General features: G+C 40.1%; 1 protein-coding gene across 7 annotated transcripts in view; it reads right to left on the bottom strand.

Annotated features, from left to right (window-relative positions):
* The window catches only part of SORCS1 (sortilin related VPS10 domain containing receptor 1), a 553,895-nt gene that overhangs the window by 317,138 nt on the left and 211,186 nt on the right, over positions 1-25,571 (bottom strand). For all 7 annotated transcript variants that reach the window (XM_036906465.2, XM_057506303.1, XM_036906469.2 and 4 more), the window contains exon 2: positions 10,816-10,883. In XM_036906465.2, the coding sequence (XP_036762360.2) occupies positions 10,816-10,883 (68 nt within the window). The remainder of the gene's footprint in view (positions 1-10,815; positions 10,884-25,571) is intronic.

Consider the following 25,571-nt stretch of genomic DNA (forward strand, 5'->3'; position numbering starts at 1 on the left):
ATCCCTGTTCTAAATCCTTATTTTTGTAGCTGACAGAAAGCTAGATTTTGGAACAAAATGTCCTTTAAAGCAGGAACTAACAATCCGTCCTAAGCCTCCCTTTGCTGTTTCCCTGGATGAGGAGTGGGAAGGAAAAAGAGACTTCCAGCTAATGGGAATCACCCACAGGGCTCCAAGAGAGTCTCACAGTCCTCAGGTCAGCCTCTGCCAGCACGAACCTCAAGTGCTCTCTGGGGAGCACTGGCTGCAGGCCAAGCCCACGCAGACACTGTCTCTAGCTACCCTCTGACCACTACTCTCCACAAAGACAGTGGGAAGCTTATCTATCTTTAACTGCTATGTGTCGCATACAAGAACAAACAATGTGGCTCTGGGGATATAAGGAGACAGGGCTGGCTCCCAGAGCAGAACCAAACAGAAAGCCTGACCCATTCTTCCTGCTTTAACCAGATGCCCCTTTGTCCCCGCAAAGAGGCCATTATGGCTGTGTGAGTAGTGCATAATTCTAGAGATCTATTTAGAAGTTCATGTTTCATGGATCCGAAAATAGGATACTCAATTGGAGGAGAAGTCGGCCAGGTCAGTCAAGCTCTAACACACAGATGCTGAAACTCATACTTTCAGCCCCTTCCAGAATTGCCCAGGGTTTTCTCACCAGCTGAGCCTCTCTCAGCAAAGTGCTGATTACCCTGGTGCAAGAGGAAAGAAAGATTAATATACTTCTTCTCAGAGATACTGAATCTACATTTTGATATTTTATTTATCACAACCTTTAAGCTTATCTTGCTTCAATATGGTAAAAGAAACAGCTCTACCAAATCTCAAAGCCTAACCCACTGTAAAGTGGAGAAGATTCTGAGGTGTCATTGATTGTTTTGTGTCAGATCATCCCCCTCTTCTCTCAGTTTGACTCCCTGAGTGAACATCAACACAAAACAAAAGAAAATCAACAACTGGCTCCAGGATTAAGAGGTAATCAATCAATGACAAGACCAACTGGTAGCAAAAGCTCATTCATTTAGTAGGTGGCTTCTTACTATGTCCTCCAGGGCTGCTTGATCCAGCCAGGTTTAAAGCCCTAGGACATCACTACAAGGTCAGCTGCCTCCTGGCTTCTCTCCTAGTCTAACATCCCAAAGGCATTTGTCACTTGTCCCCTTCTGACTATTCAGCCGGAAAAATGTTGTGAAGAACAAGGGTTCCATTGAAAAGTGCATGTATCTATTTGTTGGACAAGAAGCTATTTCCCTGTTGCTCAGTATGTTTTTGGAGTAGGGAAAATACTGCTCAGAATGTCATAGCACTTTGAAAATCTTATTTTATGTATTTATGATTAAAATTGTATTTATTTATTTGGGCATAGAAAGAGCCATCACAAGGCAAAAAGGACTCTGGAAGACAGGTAAGCAAAGAAACAACTGAAGTTTATTAGCCAACATGCCTGTAAGTGTGTGAGCTATTGTTTACTAATTGTGTGACCTTGGGCAAACAGTAAAAATGAATTGAGAGAATGCAATAATGCATGTCTAGCACTGAGTGATCTTCCTGACACCTAACAATGGCTCGAGAAACGTTAGTCTTTATCACTAGAATCCTAGCATCATTGCCATTACCATTAAATCAAAAAGGTGCTGGGTTTAAGGACTTAAGGTCTATTTGAGAAGAGAAAATATACATGTGAGCCAAGTAAAGAAGCAACACTTATCTCATGTCTTTATTACAACATGTACGGTTATATGACAGTGTGTCTATTTATGTCAGGTTTATCTTCTGGGATCTGGCAGTTCTGGGTGGCTGTGTGAGCACCTTTTCAATACAGTTACATTAAGCAGGTTACAGGCAAAGTACATTTCTCTCCCACTTTAACTTTCCACAGATCTTTGCTGCCTCTGGACAGCAAACCTGAAGGACAGAGCTTACATGCTGCTTATCTAAGTACTTGTCTGCTTTCCCCTCCCTGGACAAGAACAATCTAAGGCCTAAAGCTGTAAATCACTACATCTTTGTTGCATAAATGAATGGGAAGAAAAATTACATATTGATGAACCAAACATTAGAGATAAAACTGTACTATCCACTGCTCTGTTCAAAAATATTTACTTAGAGAGAGAGGAAAAAGATGGTGGCATGAGAAGTGAGGCAGAAACTTCCTCTCAAAACCAAATATAACAAGAAAATATAGCAAATACAGCTAATCCTGAAAGAGCTACCCTAAGACTGCAGAACAGACTGCCTAAATCTAGGGAACAGAGAAGCCCTCACAGAAAAAGGTAAAGTAGCAAAGCTGTGATATGGTGGAACACAAGCCCTCCACCACCCCAGCCCACAGGTGGGAGGAAGAGAAAGAGCAGGAAGGAAATAGAAGCCCAGGACTGCTGAACACACAGCCCTGGAGATCTGCTCAAAGAGCATGAAATCACATTACATGGTGCTCTGGAGATTAGAGGAGTTGGAAAGCAAAGACAGGTGCAATACTCAGAGAGACTAAGATTCCCACCTCTCGTAGAGCACAGGTACATGCAACTGGACACTCTGGGACCAAAAAAAGGCAGACACTTCGAAAGACTTCCCAACAGTGAGAGTGGGGTCTATAGGGGCAAAGATTACACAGAGCTTGCTGCTTAGGAGAAAGGACAGGTGGACAAAATCGTCCTGACACACTCAGTCTAGCATGGTTAGGAACTTTCAGGAGCTTCAGACACTCTACCGCTCTGGCTGGCAATACAGCACTGAGCCCCACCCCCCCCAACCACCGCAATATACATCCTGTGACTCCTTCCTCCTGGCAGGCACAGGTCTGCACACATGCTACCTCCATCATCATGCCAGGCCAACTGGAGGGTGGGCCTACCTATGGCAGTTACAGAGGCATAATGCAGAGGCTCCTCCATGCACATTCAGCCCATTGGCTCTGGCAGTGGAGGCAGGCACTACAGCCAGGAAGCAGGAAAAAGCTCTTTCCTCTTGGTGGGTGCCAGTGCCACAAGCCTGCTACCCTCACCGTTGCGCCAGGAGCTGGGCAGCTCCTGATAGTAGAGACTCTGGGCACTACAGAGCATCACACATACAAAGTTATTATTCCATAGGAATCACTAGAAATATGAAGTGGCAAAAAAGTATTGTACAAAAATTCAACAGACACTAGAAAGAGGACTAAATGAAACTGAAATCACCAAGATTCTTGATAAACATTTCAAAATAAAAATCATAAACACGTTCATGGGGATACAGAAAAATATTCAAGATCTCATGGAAGACTTTAAGAAAGAGACTGAAACTTTGAAAAAACAGTATCTGAAATGAAACATACAATGGAAGAATTTAAAAGCAGATTATATGAGGTAGAGGAGACACTAAATGAAATAGAAATTAGAGAACAGGAAAACAAAGAAGCTGAGGGTTATCTGAGAATGAAAGAATAATAGGAGAACCATGTGACCAATACAAATGGAATAATATTTGCATTCTAGGGGTACCAGAAGAAGAAGGAAAACAAAAAGGGGACAGAGAGTCTCTTTGAGGAAATAATTGTTGAAAACTTCCTCATCTGGGGAAGGAAACAATCTTTAAGGCCATGGAGGTGCACAGATCTCCCAACACAAGGGACCCTAGGAAGACAAAACCAAGACATATAGTAATTAAAATGGAAAATATCAAGGACAAGCAGAGAGCATTAAAAGCAGCCAGAGAGAAAAAAGATCATGTAAAAGAGCACTGAACAAAACATTAGATTACATGACCTAACAGACATATACAATAAACTTCCACCCAAAAGCAGAAGGATACACATTCTTCTCAAGTGTACACAGAACATTTTCCAGAATAGATCACATACTAGGCCACAAAAAGGGCCTCAGTAAATTTAAAAAAGATTGAAATTGTGCTGACCAGCTTCTCAGACCACAAAGGTATGAAACTAGAAATAAATTATGAAAAGGAAACAAAAAAGCCAATTAACACATGGAGCGGTAACAACATGCTTCTAAATAATCAATGGATCGATGACCAAATAAAAAGTAGAGATCAAGCAATATAAGGGGACAAATAAAAACAACAAGTCAACACCCCATGGTATGCAGCAAAGGCAGTTCCAAGAGGAAAGCATATTGTAATACAGGCCTACCTCAAGAAACGAGAACAATCCCAAATGAACAGCATAAACTCACAATTAATGAAACTAGAAAAAGAAGAACAAATGAGGCTCAACGTCAGTAGAAGGAGGGACATAATAAAGATTCGGACAGAAATAAATACAGTTGAGAAGAACAAAACAACAGAAAGAATCCATGAAACCAGGAGCTGGTTCTTTGAGAAAATAAACAAATTAGATAAATCCCTAGCCAAACTTATCAAGAAAAAAAGAGAGTGTACACACATAAACAGGATCGGAAATGAGAAAGGAAAAGTAACTACAGAACCACAAAAATACAACAAATCATTAGAGAATACTATGAAAAACTATATGCTAACAAATTAGATAACCTAGAAGAAATGAACAACTTTCTAGAAAAATACAACCTTTCAAATTGACCTAGGAAGAAACAAAAAATCTGAACAGACCAATTACCAGCAAGGAAATTGAATTTGTAATACATAAAACTACCTAGGAACAAAAATCCCAGACCAGATGACTTCACTGCTAAATTTTATTAACATTTACAGAAGACCTAACACCATCATCAAAGTTTTCAAAAAAATAAAAGAGGAGGGAATACTACCAAACTCATTCTATGAGGCCAGCATCACTCTAATACCAAAACCAGATGAACATATCACACACAAAAAAAACCATACACCAATATACCAATATCACTAATGAAAATATATGCAAAAATACTTTAAAACATATTAGTACACTAAATTCAAAAATACATCAAAAAGATCATCCATCATGACCAAATGGGATTTATACCAGGGATACAAGGATGGTACAATAATAAGAAATCCATCAATATCATTAACATCAACAAAAAGAAGGACAAAAATTACATGATCTTCTCAATAGATGCTAAAAAAGCATTTGACAAAATTCAACATCCATTCATGATAAAAACACTTAACAAAATGGGCACAGAGGGCAAGTACCTCAACATAACAAAGGCCATATATGACAAACCCTCAGCCAACATCATACTTAACAGTGAAAAGCTAGAAGCTTTTCCTCTAAAATTGGGAACAAGACAAGGATGCCCACTCTCACCACTTTTATTCAACACAGAACTGGTGGTCCTAGCCATGGCAATCAGACAACACAAAGAAATAAAAGGCATCCAGATTGGTAAGGAAGAAGTCACTGTCACTGTTTGTAGATGACATGATATTGTACATAAAAAACCCTAAAGACTCCACCCCAAAGTGACTAGAACTAATACCTGAATTCAGCAAAGTTGAAGGATACAAAAGTAACAGATATCTGTTGTATTTCTATATATTAACAATGAACTAGCAAAAATGGAAATCAGGAAAACAATTCATTTACAATTGCATCAAAAAGAATACCCAGGCATAAACCTAAGCAAGGGGGTTAAATACCTATACTCTGAAAACTATAAGATACTCATGAGAGAAATTAAAGAAGACACCAATAAATGGAAATACACCACATGGTCATGGATAGGAAGAATTAATATTGTCAATATGGCCATCTGCCTAAAGCAATCTACAGATTCAATGTAATCCCTATCAAAACTCCAACAGCATTCTTCAACAAACTAGAACAAATAGTTCTAACATTCATATGGAACCACAAAAGACCTTGAATAGCTAAAGCAATTCTGAGAAGGAAGAATAAAGCTGGGGATTATGCTTCCCAACTTCAAGCTCTACTACAAAGCCACAGTAATCAAAACAATTTGGTACTGGCACAAGAACAGACCCATGGAACAGACCCATAGACCAATGGAACAGACCCATAGACCAATGCAACAGAATAGAGAGTCCAGATATAAACCTGCACATATATGGCCAATTAATATACAATAAAGGAGCCATGGATATACATGGGGAAATGACAGCCTCTTCAACAGCTGGTGTTGGCAAAACCAGACAGCTTCATGGAAGAAAATGAAACTGGATTATTGTCTAACTCCATACACAAAAGTAAACTTGAAAGGGATCAAGACCTGTATATAAGTCATGAAACCATAAAACTCTCAGAAGAAAACACAGATAAAAATCTCTTGAATATAAACATGGGCAAGAACAACTTTTTCCTGAACACATCTCCTTGGGCAAGGGCAACAAAAACAAAAATGAACAAATGGACTACAGTAAACTAAAAAGCTTCTGTACAGCAAAGGATACCATCAGTAGAACAAAAAGGCATCCTACAGTATGGGAGAATATATTCATAAACAACATATCCAATAAGGGGTTAACATCCAAAATATATAAAGAACTCACACACCTCAACACCCAAAAAGCAAATAACCTGATTAAAAAATGGGTGGAGGATCTAAACAGACACTTCTTCAAAGAAGAAATTCAGATGGCCAACAGGCACATGAAAAGATGCTCCATATTGCTAATCATCAGGGAAATGCAAATTAAAACCACAATGAGATATCACCTCACACCAGTTAGGATGGCCAATATCCAAAAGACAAAGAACAATAAATGCTGGTGAGGATGCGGTGAATGGGGGACCCTCCTACACTGTTGGTGGAAATGTAAATTAGTTCAACCATTGTGGAAAGCAATATGGAGGTTCCTTGAAAAACTAAAAATAGAAATACCATTTGACCCAGGAATTCCACTCCTAGGCATTTACCTGAAGAAAACAAGATCCCTGATTAAAAAAGACATATGCATCCTTATGTTTATTGCAGCAGGATTTCCAATAGCCAAAATATGGAAGCAACCTTAGTATCCATCAGTAGATGAATGGATAAAGAAGAAGTGGTACATATACACAATGGAATATTATTCAGCCATAAGAAGTAAACAAATCCTACCATTTGCAGCAACATGGATGGAGCTAGAGGGTATTATGTTCAGTGAAATAAGCTAGGTGGAGAAAGACAAGTACCAAATGATTTTACTCATTGGTGGAGTATAACAACAAAGCAAAACTGAAGGAACAAAAAACAGCAGCAGATTCACAGAACCCAAGAATGAACTAACAGTGACTGACGGGAAGGGATTTGGAAGGGTAGGTGGGGAGGGAGTTAGAAGGAGCATTATAATTAGCACACACAGTATAGGTAGGTCACGGGGAAGGCAATACAGCATGGAGAAGATAAATAGTGACTCTATAGCATCTTACTACGCTGATAGACAGTGATTGCAGTAGGGTAGGGGGACTTGATAATATGGGTGAATGTTGAAATCACAATGTTGGTCATGTGAAACCTCCATAAGACTGTATATCAGTGATATCTGAATTAAAAAAAAAAAAAAAAACCTCTGCTGAGTAAAAGCAGATACTTGTCAAGCCTTAAATAAAAATGTGTCCTCTTTTCCATCTTAGAATGAAACATTTACTTACTGAGCATCATCTATGTGCTAACTCCAGAGCTCTGTTCTGTGGGTGCCATGAGAATACCTAACACCTATCCTGTGTTTCCAGCAAGCCCCCAGTTTTGGACCTAGGCAGACTTTCTGACAAGTTAGAGTTGGTGAAGGAGAAAATCAAGTCCAATGAGTCCACACTTAGAAGGTTAGTCTCCAAGCAGGGTTGAATTAGGTGACTAAGAACCATGGGGACCTCTCTTCCTAACCCTCATCCCTGACCCATACAGACCCGCCCCTCTCCTCCTCTACTCCTAGGAAATCACTAACCTCAAAGATGTTCTTTAAAGACCAAACACGGGCTTCATGAGCCACTCAAACTGCAAACCTCACCAAAGTACTTGTGCAGTATTCTAAATATTTTTCTTTCTCCTTCCCTTTTTTTTCTTTTCTAATTTATATTTTAAGGGATGTGTTTGTCTACCAAAGTATTAAATGAGAAATTCAAGGGGATGAGAGAAGTGGATGACTGTATAAAGAGGTACAAACTTCTAATTACCAAATCAATTAGTCATGAGGATGAAAGTACAGCATAGAGAATAGTCAATAATATTGTAATATCTTTGTACGTTGACAGATGATAACTACACTTATCATGGTGAGCATTTAGTAATGTATATAATTGTTGAATCTGTGTATTATATACCTGAAACCAATACGATATTGCATGTCAACTCTATTTCAATAAATAAATAAATGAGTGGTCCTAATGGTATAGAACACCAATGATAGTCATTTGCCAAACATGACATGTATGACATATGACATATGTCAAAAGACTATTGTAGGTGTATGAGTAAATATATTTGTGGCCATATTAAGTGTGTATGAGTATATATACATATGTATGCATGCATATATATTTACCTATGGATGTGTGTGTGTGTGTGTGTGTGTGTGTGCACGCGTGTGTGTGTCTTCCACTGAAATTGATCCTAAGACTGAAGAGGCAGCAGCTCATTCTTGCCCTGCTTTGCCAAGCTTAACCCATGGAGAATGCTCCCTCAGAAGGGAGGCCTGATACTACCAGAATGCAGGGTCACTTTTACTCCACCAACTCCCTCCCTTAAGAGGAGAAAAGAATATTCTTCCTAGGATGGGGCATAGGTAACAATGCCCCATCAGAGAAACCAGCCCACTGAACCTGAACTTTGGCAGTCTAGGACAAACTGCTTCTCATGTCCCACAAGCATGCCCTGGCCTCTGCTCAAGTTGAGAGTTTTGGCTGCTATTAATAGCTTCTGTCCCACTGAGATAGAACTGCCTATCTTTTAACTTTCTAATATGCCAGCTACACTTAAATGGCAGATGTGCTGCAGAATAAAACCGGGCTTTTACTCTCATATATGTACATACATTAGAGAAATCTGTCAAGGAACTATAAGCCCACTTAAGAGTTACAGAATCTGAGGGACGGGTATTGAATTTAAAACAAGACAGCAGTGGCAAGTCCTTAATGCCTTAAAGAATGGTACTTTTTGAGGCTCCTACCAAACTTCCCACACTTTAATTCAGTTCCATAATTTGCTTGGGACAGAATTCTGCATAACTGACCTCCTATTTGGTGGAGGAGTTCAATAATCTAAATGCCTCACAACAAATAAATGAATAGGATTTATCATTTTCTTTGATCAAGTAGGGTTTTTCCTAATGCACAGAACTTTTTGTTTGTACATAGTGCAAACCTGATGGAAAACAGACATCATGTTTAAAAAAAGAATTAATGAACAAACCCCTTGTTGGGAATGGTAGATTCCTGTTGGGTGTTTACTCAATCCATGATCTATGCAAATCAACCTTCTCAGCCGGGTCATTGCTGATTGTACCAGGGTTGCAGTCCCGACACAATCGGGCTGGGCTGGTTGGAGTCTCTCTCCCTAAGTCCTTGGCCTTCAGACTGAGAGACAGCAGCCAGCCTGTCCTGGTCACATGAATGGACAGGTGATGATATCCCCCATGGATCTTATGGGGTACTGTGGGTACAATTGCAATATTTCCAGAACCTCATGCCGGGCCTTAGTGCATCTCCATATCAATAGGTGTTTCCAAGGGGTGGAGAGAAGTAGTTCATCTCCATATCAATAGGTAATTATATGGGTGAGAAGAGCTTATCTGGACTGGGCCTCTCTTCTGCAGCCAGGTTGCAAGAGACACTGGGACAGCAGAAGTGGATGACTGCTTGTAAGAAATAAATGGGTTTCTTGCACTTTATTTCTCCCTTTGACTGATTTCGGTTTCAAAGGTATTTTGCCCCAGAATTCTTCCCCACCCCAGAGTTACAGGTGCACACCCACTAGACTGCCCAGAGACCTCTGCCACTTTTCTGTTATTGGTATAACTCCTCCCACTAGTTTGTGAGCATAAGTGTATGTGTTAAGGGTGGCTGATCAGAAGAGATACTCAACACATTTAGCCAACATTACAATCCGGGCACTGACCAGTCAGACTCTGGGCTTCATGCCAAGCCAGTGATCACTGAATGTCATCCTGAGATTGTCTCCATTGTCTCGGAGGCTCAGGGATTTCACACGATCCAGGCCTAACCAATCACAGACCATGCTCTTAGGCTTAGAACTGGCTTCAGTGTGGACACTTGTCATAGGCTGGCAAACAGCCAGGCAGGATAAGATCAATAAAGCAGATTCTTGGAAACAAACAGCACAGAGTCCCCAAGAAAAGAAGGGGAGAACAGCTGCTGCCTGGGTTTCTGAGGACTTTGCTGTTCCTGGTTTCAGACTCTTGGCAGCCTAAATGCACATGGTGTTCGGTGAATTTGTCTGCTTCTAAAGGATCTGCAGCATTCATTTGAAAAAAGTATTTATTGCACACTCTATGTGTGAGATAGTACAGCATGAACCCAGAGATAAAAGGTGTGTATGCACGCCTCCAGGGTGCTAGCAAGCTGCCGCGTGGATGGGAAGCTGATCTGAGAAAGGTGCATTCAGAGCTGCCAGGGCTCTGCAGACTAGAGGTCGCATTGATTCCCCACTGCAAAGATAACCTTCATTCTTTTGCTTCTGCTCCAATAAGCTCTAAGGTATGTGAGAACTGTGGGAACCAAAATACATAAAGACAACCTACTGAACAGTTTAGCAAAAAGACCTGTGACCAAAACAGTTGCCTATAAAGAAACAAGAGTCTGGCCTGCCTGTAAATAAAGCCAGCCAATGGCTGAGTGACAAGAATGAAGAGAAGGAAGGAGTACACAGAACTAGAAATGCTTCCATCAGAAGAAAGGTTTGGGAGAGCAGTCATGGTGTCATGCTTAAATAAGACAATAATCATTAGCTCAGTTTATCTACTTACCTCCAAAGTGAGCTCTCCGTGATGCTCCCCAGGTTATAGTCATAGAGCTTTGTCAAAATGAGAATCACCTGAAGGCAAAAGAAGAAATCACTGTGAGTCTCAAACAATTATAATCTCATAGAACTGAAATGGCCCAAGGGAGGGTTTAGGATTCCTTTAATGGGTGCTTAACATAATTGAATGAATTGTTACAGCTTAAGCTCACACTGACTGGGGAAGGGTTTGCCAGGGGCTTCTCTTAAATGCTCAACCTGAATCCCTCACCAACTTTCTCCCTCTCACCCTGCAGCCCATACAGACATTTCTTACTCTGGTGGGTTTAACACTTTCTGGGAAGGCTAGTAGAGCTATTGAATATGCAGCCTACAATCAGAGCTATACAAGAGACAGTGAACAGATGGCTGAGAAGGAGAAAGGTCAAGGATGTAGGTCCCGGCCCTAGGAGCTCTACCACACTGGACAGGTTACTTAGCTTCTCTGAACTTCTCCTCTCTCCTATTAACAGGTGGGGGTGGACAGCAATGCTATTGCTCAGAAAAGGTTGCTGTAAGATGTTAAATCAGGTAATAAATGCCAATCACCCTTCAATGAGCACGGGGTTCTTTAATGTCCCTTCCCTTCCTTGTCCTTTGTGGGTTTGGCTTTATCATTTTCTTCTGATATCCCAATTTTCGGGAGAGCCATGGTTGGAAGCCACAAGGGCTTACTTAGCGACAGCATTTTAACAGGAGCAAATCTGTTTCATGGGTCCTGCACCTTACAGAATTTGTGTGTGTGTTTGGGGTGGGGGGTGCAGCTTTAGGAACAGAATGTAAAGGTATGAATTCAAATTTAGTAACAGGTCCTGGGAATTGACCTGTGCAACTGAGAGACACAGAAACTTAAACTGCATTAGTGTCACAGCAAATCCTCCTCTGATTATAACCTAATGCTATTTTCAACCTTACTCAGAGGAACCCAAATTATTTAGTTCATTCGGAATTCAACAAACATTTATTAAGCATTTAATAGGAGTCCAGGTGTGGATAAAGTGAAGGTTCCTGTGGCCAGGATTCTCACCTGGCCCTGGTCAGCTAGCTCACTACACATGTTAGTGACTCTAAAAGAGCTCTGCTCAGTGCTCTGGGCGACACAGTGGCAGGGCTGCATGGCTGCAGGAGAGCAGAGCAGAGGCTGGAGTTGTGGCAGTGCCGAGGACAGAGACTGGGACAGCTGTGTGGGCAGAGAGGTGCCAGGGTCCCCCTGGTTACTTGAAGGACCTGGGTGACAGGATACTTGGGAAGAGCCACAGAGCAGTGTGTTATACAAGCACTGATATTTTCTTGCTCTTCTTGCTATTCACTTGCTCTTCTTATGTAAGGAAAATAACCTAATGGGTCTGTTTTATTTCCTGCTGAGGTTCATTGTTCTCTCTTGATACTCATAACCTAGAACACTTGGCCCAGTCCTGCTGTTTCCAACTCGGCAGGAACATGTTGATATCAATTTCCAGGATTTTATCTGAAGGCCAAGGGATCAGTCCTAGCCACAGTGAGCAGAGAACATTCTAAAATTGAATTCCAAGGCAGCAAGCTACCAAAGAGAGCTGAGTCCTTCCAAGTTCCACTTTGCTAGCATAGGGCTTGCTTTACTGAACGTGCAAGAGCAGACTCTGAAACTTCTGGAACAAATTCTGAACACTTCTTTTCATGGCAAGCACACCAGAACTCCTTAGGTTTGTTCTGAGTTCGAGGAAATGAAGAACTAGGGTAACGCAAAGACAGGCAAGATCTGAGTATCTGTGCTCCAGATCCACCCCTCACCCCTCTCCTAAACCACTGCACAGGCTTCCTTCAAGGACCTGTTCAAAACCTGCTTCTTTAGCAAAATGCGAGCATGTGCGAGGTGCTGGGCACCCTACGGGTATATCAGATGGCACGCCTGTAGTGGGGGCATATGCTTAACAGAGATCATGTGCCAATTAAGTCTCTCTAAGTGCTGAATTTCAATCACCGCCATCCCAGGAACACTGATCAGTGGCAGCGGGGTGGCTGTTTGTTTGAAGACACAGAGTAACTCTACCTCAGCATGATTTTGCCAAATAAGCCTATAAATCCCCCACCAAGAAAATGGGGTGTAAGCATAAAGCCTTTCCAGGTAGTTGCTGTTGACACAAAACTCCAGTAAACTGAATAACGAAGTTCAGCTCATCACAGGCTGCATTTCCCATCCATCTGACAAGAGAATTCAGAGGGGCCCCACAGAAAGACCCTTTTAACCTAGCATGTAATAGTGTAGAACACCCCCCCCACCCCCAGCACGCATGCACACACACACACACACACACACACACACACACACTGTCTAAGCAATTCATAGTGGCTGGGCAGAGAGGTAAAAATCCACTCCCTTGACTCTCCTTCCTAGGCGAGTAAAATGAAAATGCCAGTGATACACTCAGGCAGTTTATCAATACTTCACCAGAAGAGGCACCCTTTATGGCATTTCAAAGTATATCTGCTTTAATCAATCTAATATTTGTTTTCAGAACGAGAGCAAGAAAGAACTGCTAACCTTTAGTTATGTTTCCAATCGATTATTTGAAATCTTTTCTCCTCTTTTCCTTTACTGTCTATTCACTTTATATTAGATATCATTTGTTGTTTGTTTTACTGCTCTGGTTATTTTGCAATATTTTTAACAGAATTAGCACCTGTTAAAGGGGACACAGTCAAAATCACCACTGTTAGATTTAGAAAAAGGGGAAAATGCAATTGCCTGCCTAATTTGGTTCTCTATTGTCTACTATTTTTGTGTACTTTACCAACTTTAAAAAAGAACAATGGAACTTTTTCATCAAGTGAAATGCAATATGTACTTAAATAATATATAAATGGTATTTTTTTCACTCAGTAAACAATTCTTTCATGCAAAAATTTAATTCTGAGTCCAAGTGGACAGCATTTAATTATAAACCCAGTCAATAAGATCAAGGATATTCTGAACAAACAAAATGGAATATTCATTAGCATCTCATTTCTTTCTATATGTTGTTTTCATTATAGAGACCAACATCCCCAATTCAAAACAATAAATGGTGACCATATCATCTTAACTTGTGTAGGATTCTCTTTAAATCTTAGTATAGTTTGTTTAAATAGCTATAATCCAAATATTTATGGCTTGAAAATCTCTGCCTACATTATGCCAGGACCTCAGCACCCAGTTATTTCTAGTACTTTCCACAGTGACATGTCTAAGGATCTCTCAAGCAGCCTAAGAGCTGTTATCATCACATGCCATTTGTCCTGACCTTTTGCTATGGCTGCTTCCTGACTTACCAATTGCTTACAAAGCTTCCAGGGGTGACTTCACTTTGTCTATACTTATAAAGAGCATGCTGAAGCCCACCCACCAGGCTGACATTTTCAAATCATCCATTCCTTGGAGAATGAGAAGGCACCAGAAATTGTACCAGACTCTTGATGGGGATGAGTGAGGGTCTTCAAGGGTGTGATTGTGGGCTTCCTCCCAAGCACTGAAATTTTCACCTTCTGGGCTCACCAAACTATTACCCCTCTTCCCAGAGCCTTCCAAAACCTACTGTATAATTCCACCAAGTACAGCCTTTCACCTGCCCCTCTGTATATAGGTGTTAAGAAACCATTATGTAAAGAAAATGGAATGGGATAATCATTCATAATAATATTCCATTACCATAATGGAATATTATTCAGCAACAATAAAAGGAAGGGAAATTCTGCTATCGATGACAACATGGGTGAACCTGAAGGACATTTTGCTAGGTGAAAGAAGACAGAGAGAAAAATACTGTATGGTATCACTTATAGGCAGAGTTTAAAGAAAAGGAAACAAAAAAGATTCCATGGAAACAGAATAGAATGGTGGTGTTAGGGGCTGAAGAGGGGGATTGGGGAGATGTAGGTCAAGGAGCGCCAACTTTCAATTATAAGAATTATTACACAATGCATATGTATATCAAAAGCCTAAACTTACACACTTTAAACATTACAATTCTATCTGTTGATTCTGGGAAAAAGATGGCAATGTAGGAAGGCAAGGCAAAAATCTCCTCCTCACATCACATAGAACACAAAAATACAGCAAATACAACTAAAACTGAAAATGACCTGAAGACTACAGAACTGACTACCTACATCTGGGGAGGAAGAGAAGACCCTACGGAAAAGGGTAAAGTGGTAAAGCCGCAATACAGTGGGACCCAAACCCTCCCTGTCCCCCAGCCCACAGGTGGGATGAAGAGGAAGGGGGCATGGAGGGAGTAGAAGACCAGGACTGCTGAACACCTGGCCCTGGAGATCTGCTCCAGGAACACGAACCCACATAACATGGTGCCCTGGTGATTAGTGGGGCTGGACAACAGAGACAGGCGGGACACTTGGAGAGGATGAAATCCCAGCTGTTTGTGGAGAACAAGCACACTCTATCAGCCCCCTGGGAAAAAAAGCAAAGCGGGAAGTTTCAAAGACTTCCCTGCAGCAAAAGGGGTGCCAGAGGCGCAAGGATTACACAGTGCTCTGTGCTTAGGAGAAAGGTCAGGTGGACAACACCTTCCCAGCCGCCCCTCAGCCCAACAGGTTGGGAGCCCTCAGGCGCTTCAGATGCTCCATCCCCCTGGCAGGCAACACGGTCCTGAGGCTCCACTCTGTGGTGCGCAGCCAACCAGACAGCAGTACAATCAAACTTTGCTCCTTGGTAGGCAGAGGAAGAACCCCCAGATTTCCCAGCCCTATTTTGGAACAGCCCCAGGAGCTCTTTCCTCCTAGCAGGCACCAGTCCTGCTCGCCAGCGGCCCCACCATCGCAGGAGGCAGGACAGAGGGCAGCTCCACCCACAACAGCTCCAGCAGTGTAGCATGGAGGCACCTCCCTGCATGAGTCGCTCACTTGACCCAGCAGTGGAGGCAGGCAATGCAGCCAGGAAAAGAGAGGGGGATCCTTCCAGCTTTCTTGGTCCTATTTTGGCCCAGCTGCAGAAGTACTGCGGGAGCCAGTTCTGGGAGTTCCTTCCTCGTGGCAGGGACCTATCCCGCTCTCCCGTGGCCCCATCATTGCTGCAAGGTGGGGTGGGGGCAGCTTTGCCCACAGCAACTCCAGTGGTACAGCTCCAAGTATTCTCCCTGCTTGCCTGGTCAGCCGAAGGACCACATAGGCCACCTGAAATCAGATCACTACAAGCAGGGCATAAAGGTGCCTGCCCTGCCCACTGCATGCCAACAGCTTAGACTCCTGCACAGGAAACTGAGCTTCTGGGCACTAGAGGGAGCCTCCTTCATAAAGCTATTACTCCATACAAAACACTGAAAAAAAGAAGAGGCAGAGGAATTTGGTCCAAACAACAAAATAAAATACCATAGAGAGGTCTGAGTGAAACTGAAATCACCAATCTTTTGATAAAGACTTCAAAGTAAAAGTCATAAACATGTTCATAGATCTATTCAAGATCTCAGGGAGGAGGACCACAACAAAAAGATAGAAGACCTCCAAAAAAGTCACTCAGAACTGAAGAATACAGTATCTGAAATGAAAAATACAATGGAGGGAATTAATAGTCTTACGCAGGTTGAAGAAGTTGTGAATGATCTGAAAATTAGGGAGCAAGAAAACAACGAAGCCAAAAAACATAGAGAAAAAAGGACCTATAGGAATGAAAGAATACTAAGAGAGCTGTGTGACCAATCCAAACCGCCAGAAGAAGAGAGAAACAAAGGGATAGAAAGTCTCTTTGAGGAAATAATTGTTGAAAACTTCCCCAGTCTGGGGAAGGAAACACTCAGGTCATGGAAGCACAAAGACAACCCAACAAAAGGAACCCTAGGAAGACAACACCAAGACACATAATAATTAAAATGGCACAGATCAAGGAGAGAGTACTGAAAGCAGCCAGAGGAAAAAAATAATTTATAAAGGAAACCCATCAGGCTATCAGCAGACTTCTCAGCAGAAACCTTACAGGACGCAAGGGAGTGGCATGATATATTTAATGCAATGAAACAGAAGGGCCTCCAACCAAGAATACTCTACCTGATCATCATTTAAATATAAAGCAGGGATTAAACATTTCCAGATAAGCAAAAGTTGATGGAAGTCACCACCAATAAACCATTTCTATAAGCTATCTCAAAGAGAATGCTGTAGATGGAAATGCTCCTAAGCCTAAGTAGCTGTAAACAGAGAAAATAAAGCCACAGTTAACATAGTAGACCAATTAATTACTAAGCAAATACAAAATTAAATCAACTACTCACAAAGTTAGTCAAGGGATATACAAAGAGTATAGAACATGACACCTAATATATAGAATGGAGACAGGAGAAGAAGAAGAGGAAACATTGAAAAAAAGAACCTTTAGAATATGTTTGAGAGAGAGTAATTGGTGATTTAAGGTAGATTGTCAGATAGTATAGAAGCTATCCTTGAACCTTTGGTAACCACAGATCTAAAGCCTACAATGGCAATAAGTACATATTTATTGATAATCACCTTAAATGTAAATGGACTGAATGCACCAATCAAAAGACACAAAGTGGAAGAATGGATAAAAAAACAAGACCCATCTATATGCTGCCTACAAGAGACTCATTTCAGACCCAAAGACATACACAGACTAAAAGTGAAGGGACACAAAAAGATATTCTATGCAAATAATACAAAGAAAAAAGCAGGAGTTGTAGTACTTATATCAGACAAAATAGATTTCAAAACAAAAAAAGTAACAAGAGACAAAGAAGGACATTACATAATGATAAAGAAGTCAGTGCAATGAGAGGATATAACCATTATAAATATGCACTCAATATAGGAGCACCTAAATATGTAAACCAACACAATTAAAGGGGGAAATAGACTATAACACATTCATTTTAGAAGACTTTAACATACCATTCACACCAAAAGACAGATCAATCAGGCAGAAAATAAGGAAACAATGACACTGAACAACAAATTGGAACAGATGGACCTAACAGACATATATGGACCATTCCACCCAAAAGCAACAGGATACACATTCTTCTCAAGTATACATGGAACATTTTCCAGAACAGATCACATACTAGGCCACAAAAAGAGTGTAAATGAATTTTAAAAATTTGAAATTGTATCAACAGTTTCTCGGAACACAAAGGTATGAAACTAGAAATAAATTACACAGGGAAATAAAAAAGCCTACAAACACATGGAGGTTTAACAACATGCTCCTAAATAATCAATGGATCAATGACAAAATAAAAACAGAGATCAAGCAATATATGAAGACAAATGAAAATAACTCAACAGCCCAAAACCTGTGTGATACACCAAAGGCAGTTCTAAGAGGAAAGTACATAGCAATACGGGTCTATGTTAAGAAACAAGAATAATTCCAAATAAACAGTCTAAATTCACAGTAAAGAAACTAGAAAAAGAAGAATGAATGATGCCCAAAGTCAGTAGAAGGTACATAAGAAAGATCAGAGCATAAATAAATAAAATTGAGAAGAATAAAACAATAGAAAGAATCCATGAACCCAGGAGCTGGTTCCTTGAGAAAATAAACAAAGTAGATAACCCCTTGCTAGACTTATCAAGAAAAAGAAAGTGTACATACATAAACAGAATCAGAAACAAAAAAGGAATAATCACAATGGACACCACAGAAATACAAATATTATTAGAGAATACTATGAAAAATATATGCTAACAAACTGGATAACCTAGAAGAAATGGATAACTTTGTAGAAAAATACAACCTTCCAAAGATGACCCAGGAAGAAACAGAAAACCTGAACAGACCGATTTCAAGCAATGAAATTGATCAAAATTGGGTAATCAAAAAACCAACCAAAAACAAAACTGGTGACCCAGATGGCTTCACAGCTGAACTTTATCACACATTTGAAGCAGAGCTAATACCCATCCTTCTCAAAGTATTCCAAAAAGTAGAAGAGGAGAAAATACTTTTAAATGCATTCTATGAGGTCAGCATCACTCTAATACCAAAACCAGACAAAGACATCACACAAAAAGAAAATCATACACCAATATCACTGATGAACATAGATGCAAAAATACTCAACAAAATATTAGCACACCAAATTCAAAAATACATCAAAAAGATCATCCATCATAACCAAATGGGATTTATTCCAGGGATGCAAGGATGGTACAATATTTGTAAATCCATCAACATCATACACCACATCAACAAAAAGGACAAAAATCACATGGTCATCTCAATAGATGCTGAAAAAGCATTTGACAAAATTCAACATCCATTCATGATAAAAACTCTTAATAAAATAGGTATAGAAGCTATGTACCTCAACATCATAAATGCCATATATGACAAACCCACAGCAAACATTATACTTAATGGTGAAAAGCTGAAAGCTTAACTTCTAAGACTGAGAACAAGACAAGGATGCCCACTCTCCCCACTTTTATTCAGCATAGAACTGGTGGTCCTAGCCACAGTAATCAGACAACACAAAGAAATAAAAGGCATCCAGATCAGTAAGGAAGAAGTTAAACTGTCACTGTTTGCAGATGACATAATATTATACATAGAAAACTCTAAAGACTCCAACAAAAACCTATTAGAAATAATAACTGAATTCACAAAGTTGGAGGATACAAAATTAATACATAGAAATCTGTTGCATTCCTATATACTAACAATGAGTTATCACAAATAGATATCAGGAAAGCAATTCCATTTACAATTGCATCAAAAAGAATAAAATACCTAGGAATAAACCTAACCAAGGAGGGGAAAGACCTATACCCTGAAAACTACAAGACACTCATGAGAGAAATTTAAGAAGACACCAATAAATGGAAATTTACCCTGTGCTCATGGATAGGAAGAATTAATATTATCAAAATGGCCATCCTGCCTAAAGTAGTCTACAGATTCAATGTAATTCCCCATCAAAATACAAACAGCATTCTTCAGTGAACTGGAACAAACAGTTCTGAAATTCATATGGAACCACAGAAGACCCCAAATAGCAAAAGCAATCCTGAGAAGGAAGAACAAAGCTGTGGGGATTATGCTTTCTTTCAGCTCTACTACAAAGCCACAGTAATCAAGACAATTTAGTACTGGTGGAGGAACAGACCTATAGATCAAAGGAACACAATAGAGAGCCAGATATACACCCACTATGGCCAATTAAAATATGACAAAGGAGCCATGCACATACAATGGGGAAACGACAGCCTCTTCATCAATTGATGTAAAAAGTGGGCAGCTACATGTAAAAGAATGAAACTGGATTACTGTCTAACTCCATACACAAAAGTAAACTCTAAATGGATAAAAGACCTGAACGTAAGACATGAAAACCATAAAACTCTTACAAGAAAACATAGGCAAAAATCTCTTGAATATAAACATGAGCAACTTTTTCCTGAACACATCTCCTTGAGCAAGGGAAACAAAATCAAAAGTGAACAAGTGGGAATACATCAAACTATAAAGCTTCTGTATAGCAAAGGACACCATCAGCAGAACAGAAAGGCATCCTATAGTATGGGAGAATATATTTGTAAAGTTTTTATCCAGTAAGGAGTTAACAACCAAAATATGTAAAGAACTCAGAAACATCAACACCCTCAAAAAACAAATAACCAGATTAAAAAAGGGGCAGAGGACCGAAACAGACACTTCTCCAAAGAAGAAATTCAAATGGCCAAGAGGCACATGAAAAGATGCTCCACATCATTAATTATCAGGGAAATGCAAATAAAAACCACAATGAGGTATCATCTCACACCAGTTAACATGGCCACTTTCCAAAAGACAAGGAATAACAAATTCTGGCGAGGATGTGGAGCAAAGGGAACACTCCTGCACTGTTTGTGGGAATGTAAATTGGTACAACTGCTGTGGAAAGCAATATAGAGTTTCCTCAAAAAGCTAAAAATAGAGATACCATTTGACCCAGTAATTCCACTTCTTGGAATTTACCTGAAGAAAACAAGATCCTTGAATTGAAAAGACATATGCACCTCTATGTGTATCACTGCACTACTTACAATAGCCAAGATATGGAAGCAACCTAAGTGTCCAACAATAGATGAATGTATAAAGAAGAGGTGGTATATATACACAATGAAATATTATTCAGCCATAAAAAGAAAAGAGATCCTTCTATTTGCAATAACATGGATGGAGCTAGGGAGTATTATGCTCAGTGAAACAAGCCAAATGGAAAAAGACAAGTACCAAATGATTTCACTCATTTGTGGAGTATAAAAACAAAGTGAAAAAGAAGGAACAAAAAAAGCACTAGACTCATTGACACCAAGATGGGACTAGTTGTTACCAAAGGGTGTTGGGGAGGGTGGGTGTGGATGAATAAGGGGATTAAGGGGCACTGAAATTTGCAGTCACAACAAAGGTAGGTCACTGGGACAGTAGTACTGCACGGAGAATACAATTATTGACTCTATTGCGTCTTACTATGTTGATAGACAATGACCGCAGTAGAGGGTAAGGTCTTGATAATATTGGTGAATATTAAACCACTGCTTTGTGCTTGTGAAACACATAAGTTTGTATATCAATGTTACTTTAAAAAAATTATAGCACAATTATATTTGTCAATTATTCCTCAAAGAAACTTGGGAAAAGAATATCACAATGGACCCAGTGGGAGAAAAATACCAATCCACTCCATCCTCTAAAGCCCAACTTCTTTCTGCACTCAGTTACAAAACAAAAGCATGCATAGAGATAGAGACACTAGTATGCGGATGACTAATAACATTCTAGTGTAAAATAGCAAAAACTAGTACAAAATGTTCCCTTGTATCAAAACAGCAAGACAAGCCTTATTTCCAGGTATGCATTAAAATGTATTAACATGAAAACACGCTAATACATTGGCAGACTCCATTATGCCTTGTATTTACACGACACGTCTGAGTGTGACAATGTTTTTAAATTAACACAAAAATATGATTTAGAAATTAAACTCCAAACTAGCCTGATTCTGCACAGTATACTTTTGAAAACATCTATGTTAATTAATTAGTAACTAGTTTGTAGAGAACCAAAAATGTATTCCCCATTTCCCAAACAAAAACATAGGAATTCTCCCTCTCTTTTCCTAAGGAAAGGATATAGGGCCTTGACTTACCTTTGCTAACTTTAAAGAAGGCACCCCAGATGAAAGGAGGTGGAAGGCTGGGAGGGGGAGACAATGCATGTCACACTCCCCTGAAACCTAAGCACGAATGTACATTCCCCCATGCGTGGTCTCCTAATTCTTTTGCTTAGGAGTAGCAACCTGGTTGGAAGCAAAGGGCTATTGGGAATTATTCTTGAAGGAAGAGACTGTCTAGCAAGCTTACTTTTTGTCTGAAACTATGAATTTTGGATAGCTCTGGGAGAACTAATAGACATTTAGAGAGATTTGAGTACTACCAAGACACGTGGTCTGCCCACTTCCCTTCACCTCATCTCAAGGAAATCTTACAAAAACATGACATGTCTCATTTTTCAATTATTAATGATTTACATTAATTTTGCTCTCTGTGTCCAGTTGACGAAGTGTCTTCTAATCCCAGGGGAAAGAAAAATGTGGCCCTGGGCTCCTTGACAGTGAGTAGCTTGGGCTGTAAGATCCTGAGGTCTCTCATTCTTGATGGTCTATGGTTTGAAATCCTAAATAGAGTAGATGGTGATGGGGTCCTAGCCTGTAAGACAAGACACATTCTTTTGCATTCCCCTCAGTCATTAGTGATTCAGAATAGGACTGGGCAGGTGCTTCTGTCATGGGAACACATGGGGAGACTCCACAGGGCTCAACCTTGCTATCGTTCATAATTCCAGTTGCCTGGGATGGGCCACGGTCTGGCTTGGGTAAGCAACATTGAGGGTGCCCGCAGGCTGGTTCTGTGGCTGGAGCTGGCCACCTCCATCCCTCCCCCAGCAACTTACAGCAGGCCCTGGTATTGCCTAATTTCAAACGGCCACCTTTCTGCTTACTTCAGCAGCTTGGCAGAGACCATTCAGTTGGATGTTTTTCAGATGTGGAAGGAAGTGAATATAGGGACAGAGAATTTTAAGGGGCCAGAAGAGATCTGGAAGAATCTTTCATGGGGATCGAAGAGTTTGATAAAATGTAAGAGACGTGTTTAAAAGCCATAAATTTGTTTTTGATTGTTTTCTTTGCACTACAGTTTTAGAGATAAGAAGCAAACTCAAAACAGTGGTTTTTCTAAAAATATGCATGCTCCAGATTGTGTCTTTGGCTCAGAAAGCATTTATTCAACTTTCCTACTTAAACAGAGGTTCTCATCCTTTTGAGAAGCCATGAATTCTTTAAGCATGTGATCTAATAAAAGCTATGCACGTGAAACATTGAATATAACTTTAATGGTATCACTGATTTCCTGAATCCTATGGGGGTCACGAATCCATGAATAAGAGTCTTCTATAATTCCCAGAAAATGTTCCGAAGAAAGAACTTTCTGCTCTAAAATTCCATGCATTTAATTCAATAAACATTTATAAAGCCATCTAAGAGGCAAGAATAAAAAATTTGCTGTGAGGACACAATGGGAGAATGAGACTCAATGCCAGTTCCTGGGAGCTCACAGTGAAGTGGAGAGACTGTACACAGATGGTTACAAAGTAAGGAAGAAAAAGGAATCCAGCAGAAGAAATGTGTTTATAGCTTTCAGAAAGCAAGAAAGAAAAGTATCATCATGAGTAGGTACTTAAAAAAGAAGGCATTCAAAATACATCCCAGGGGATCTGTGTGATTTTGATGGAGATGAAAGGCTGCAGAGACGGTACTCTCAGAGAGGGGAGCACGAGGACAGCAGTGCAGAGGTGTGGAAGCTCACGGAGCTGTCAGAAGCAAGCAAGTCCTCAGATTATGGGTAGGAACACACAGAACATCAGGAAAGAGAGATACATGTGGCTCTACTGGGCCTTGATATTAGGATGGCAGTGTGCTCAGCTGAAAAGAACAAAGGGTTTGGAATCAGAAAACGAGATTTCAAGTCTTCGTTTAGCTCCGTATTTATGGTCTTCAGCAGCCAAGAGACAGAATGCTAAAAGTGACTCAAACTGCAAGGGATGCATTATCTCATACGACAGGAGGTCCAGAGTTTATGCACTTCCAGGGCAAATTTCACTTCACAATGTCATCAAGCACCCACGTGATTTACCCATTTTCTCTGACAGTGTCAACACTTGGTGCTACTTGCCGTCGTGTTTGCTAGCTCATCAAACCCAATAGACCTAAGCTGCTTTTTGATGTAAATCTTAAAAACAGAACTTGCTCTTCTCTTCCCCAAGGTGAGGGACACTATCAATTCAAATATATGCATAAGCATATATTCCAAGATCTATTAATCTTACAACGCCAAACAAGACTCATGACACTTCAGTCCTATGTGTCTTTCTTTTTCTCTTCTCCTCCTCCTCCTCCTTTTTCTTTTTTGAATGAGAGGGTAATTCCCAAAACATATGCCCATACCTTGTGGATAATGTTAACCATTTCATACTTTTTCCTGTATTTCATTTATTCTGCTTTGAATTATACTCCATTTTAATCCTCTGCCTTACACTAAGGGAAAAAGGGAGATACTAAATTAAGTGATATATATTTTTTCTGGAAAAAAGTCAGCATCAGTGGAATACCAAATGTGTACCAAGGCTAAAGGATTGTACAAAATACAAGAAAAATGCATATATGAAGACAATGCCTCTCTTTACATCGGTAGTAAACTAGAAAAATAAAACAGACCTGGAGACCTAAGGTCTTACTTTCAGGACAGGAAAGCAACTGAGGCTAAGGAGTAAGAGGAGAGAAGCAGGCAACTCCTTGGCTGTTTGCAGAGCTACAGTTCAGGGAAACCAAGTAGGACATTCTGTGCAAGTTCACTGTTTGTCTGACAAGGAAACACGGCGTACCATGTTCCCCTCCACAGTCCTTAGCAGGGAATGCAGATAATATGCAAACCATGCTCTTATGAGTTGCTCCCTTTTCAAATTAGGGCACCTAGTATTTGGTTACAGAAACACAAATAATGCAGAGAATTATTAATTCAGAGTGGCAAAACAATAGGAAGAGATTTCTTGTGTTTTCTTCTCTCTGGAAATCTAGAAAACAAAGAGGAAATCTTCCATATGCTTAAGTAAAAGGAGTACAACCTGAGTTTGGTAGGAGAGAGAAAAAGGAGATGTGTGGAATGGAGAAATCGAACTCCCTGAAGCCCTGATCTGAGAAAGATAGATCTTCCTAAGCTCCCAAATCACTCTCTGTCTGAATAATAGACACTATATAAATATTAAGACTCTTCTTATGCGAGAACCTACACGCAAAGTGGACACACCATTAAGCAGCAAACTGCGTGTTAAAGATGAGGGCCCTTCTGTTCACTGCTTCCTTATATTAATCTTCAATACAGAGAAATGAACCAAGTCTTTCCCTTTCCACTTCTCCATCTTGGTTTTTATGCTGTTTATCATGGGCCTGAAGAGGTTAACTCAATTTTTAAAACTATTAGGCTTCAAGGTTAACACGACATACTTACAGAAAGCTAATAAGTAAAGGTATATATATATTATGCTGAGTCAAGTGTCAGAACTGCAATAAGACATTGGAATAAAAAATGAGAAGAATCTAGGCTTTTAACTTTTTTTTTCCACTTTCTCTTCTCACTTACCACACAGTACAACTAACAAAAGCAACAAGAATGGAAACACCAGAGATAGTCAATGAGCCAAGTTCA

The sequence above is a fragment of the Manis pentadactyla genome, chromosome 8 (assembly GCF_030020395.1).
Source record: "Manis pentadactyla isolate mManPen7 chromosome 8, mManPen7.hap1, whole genome shotgun sequence".
NCBI classification, from domain to species: Eukaryota; Metazoa; Chordata; class Mammalia; order Pholidota; family Manidae; genus Manis; species Manis pentadactyla.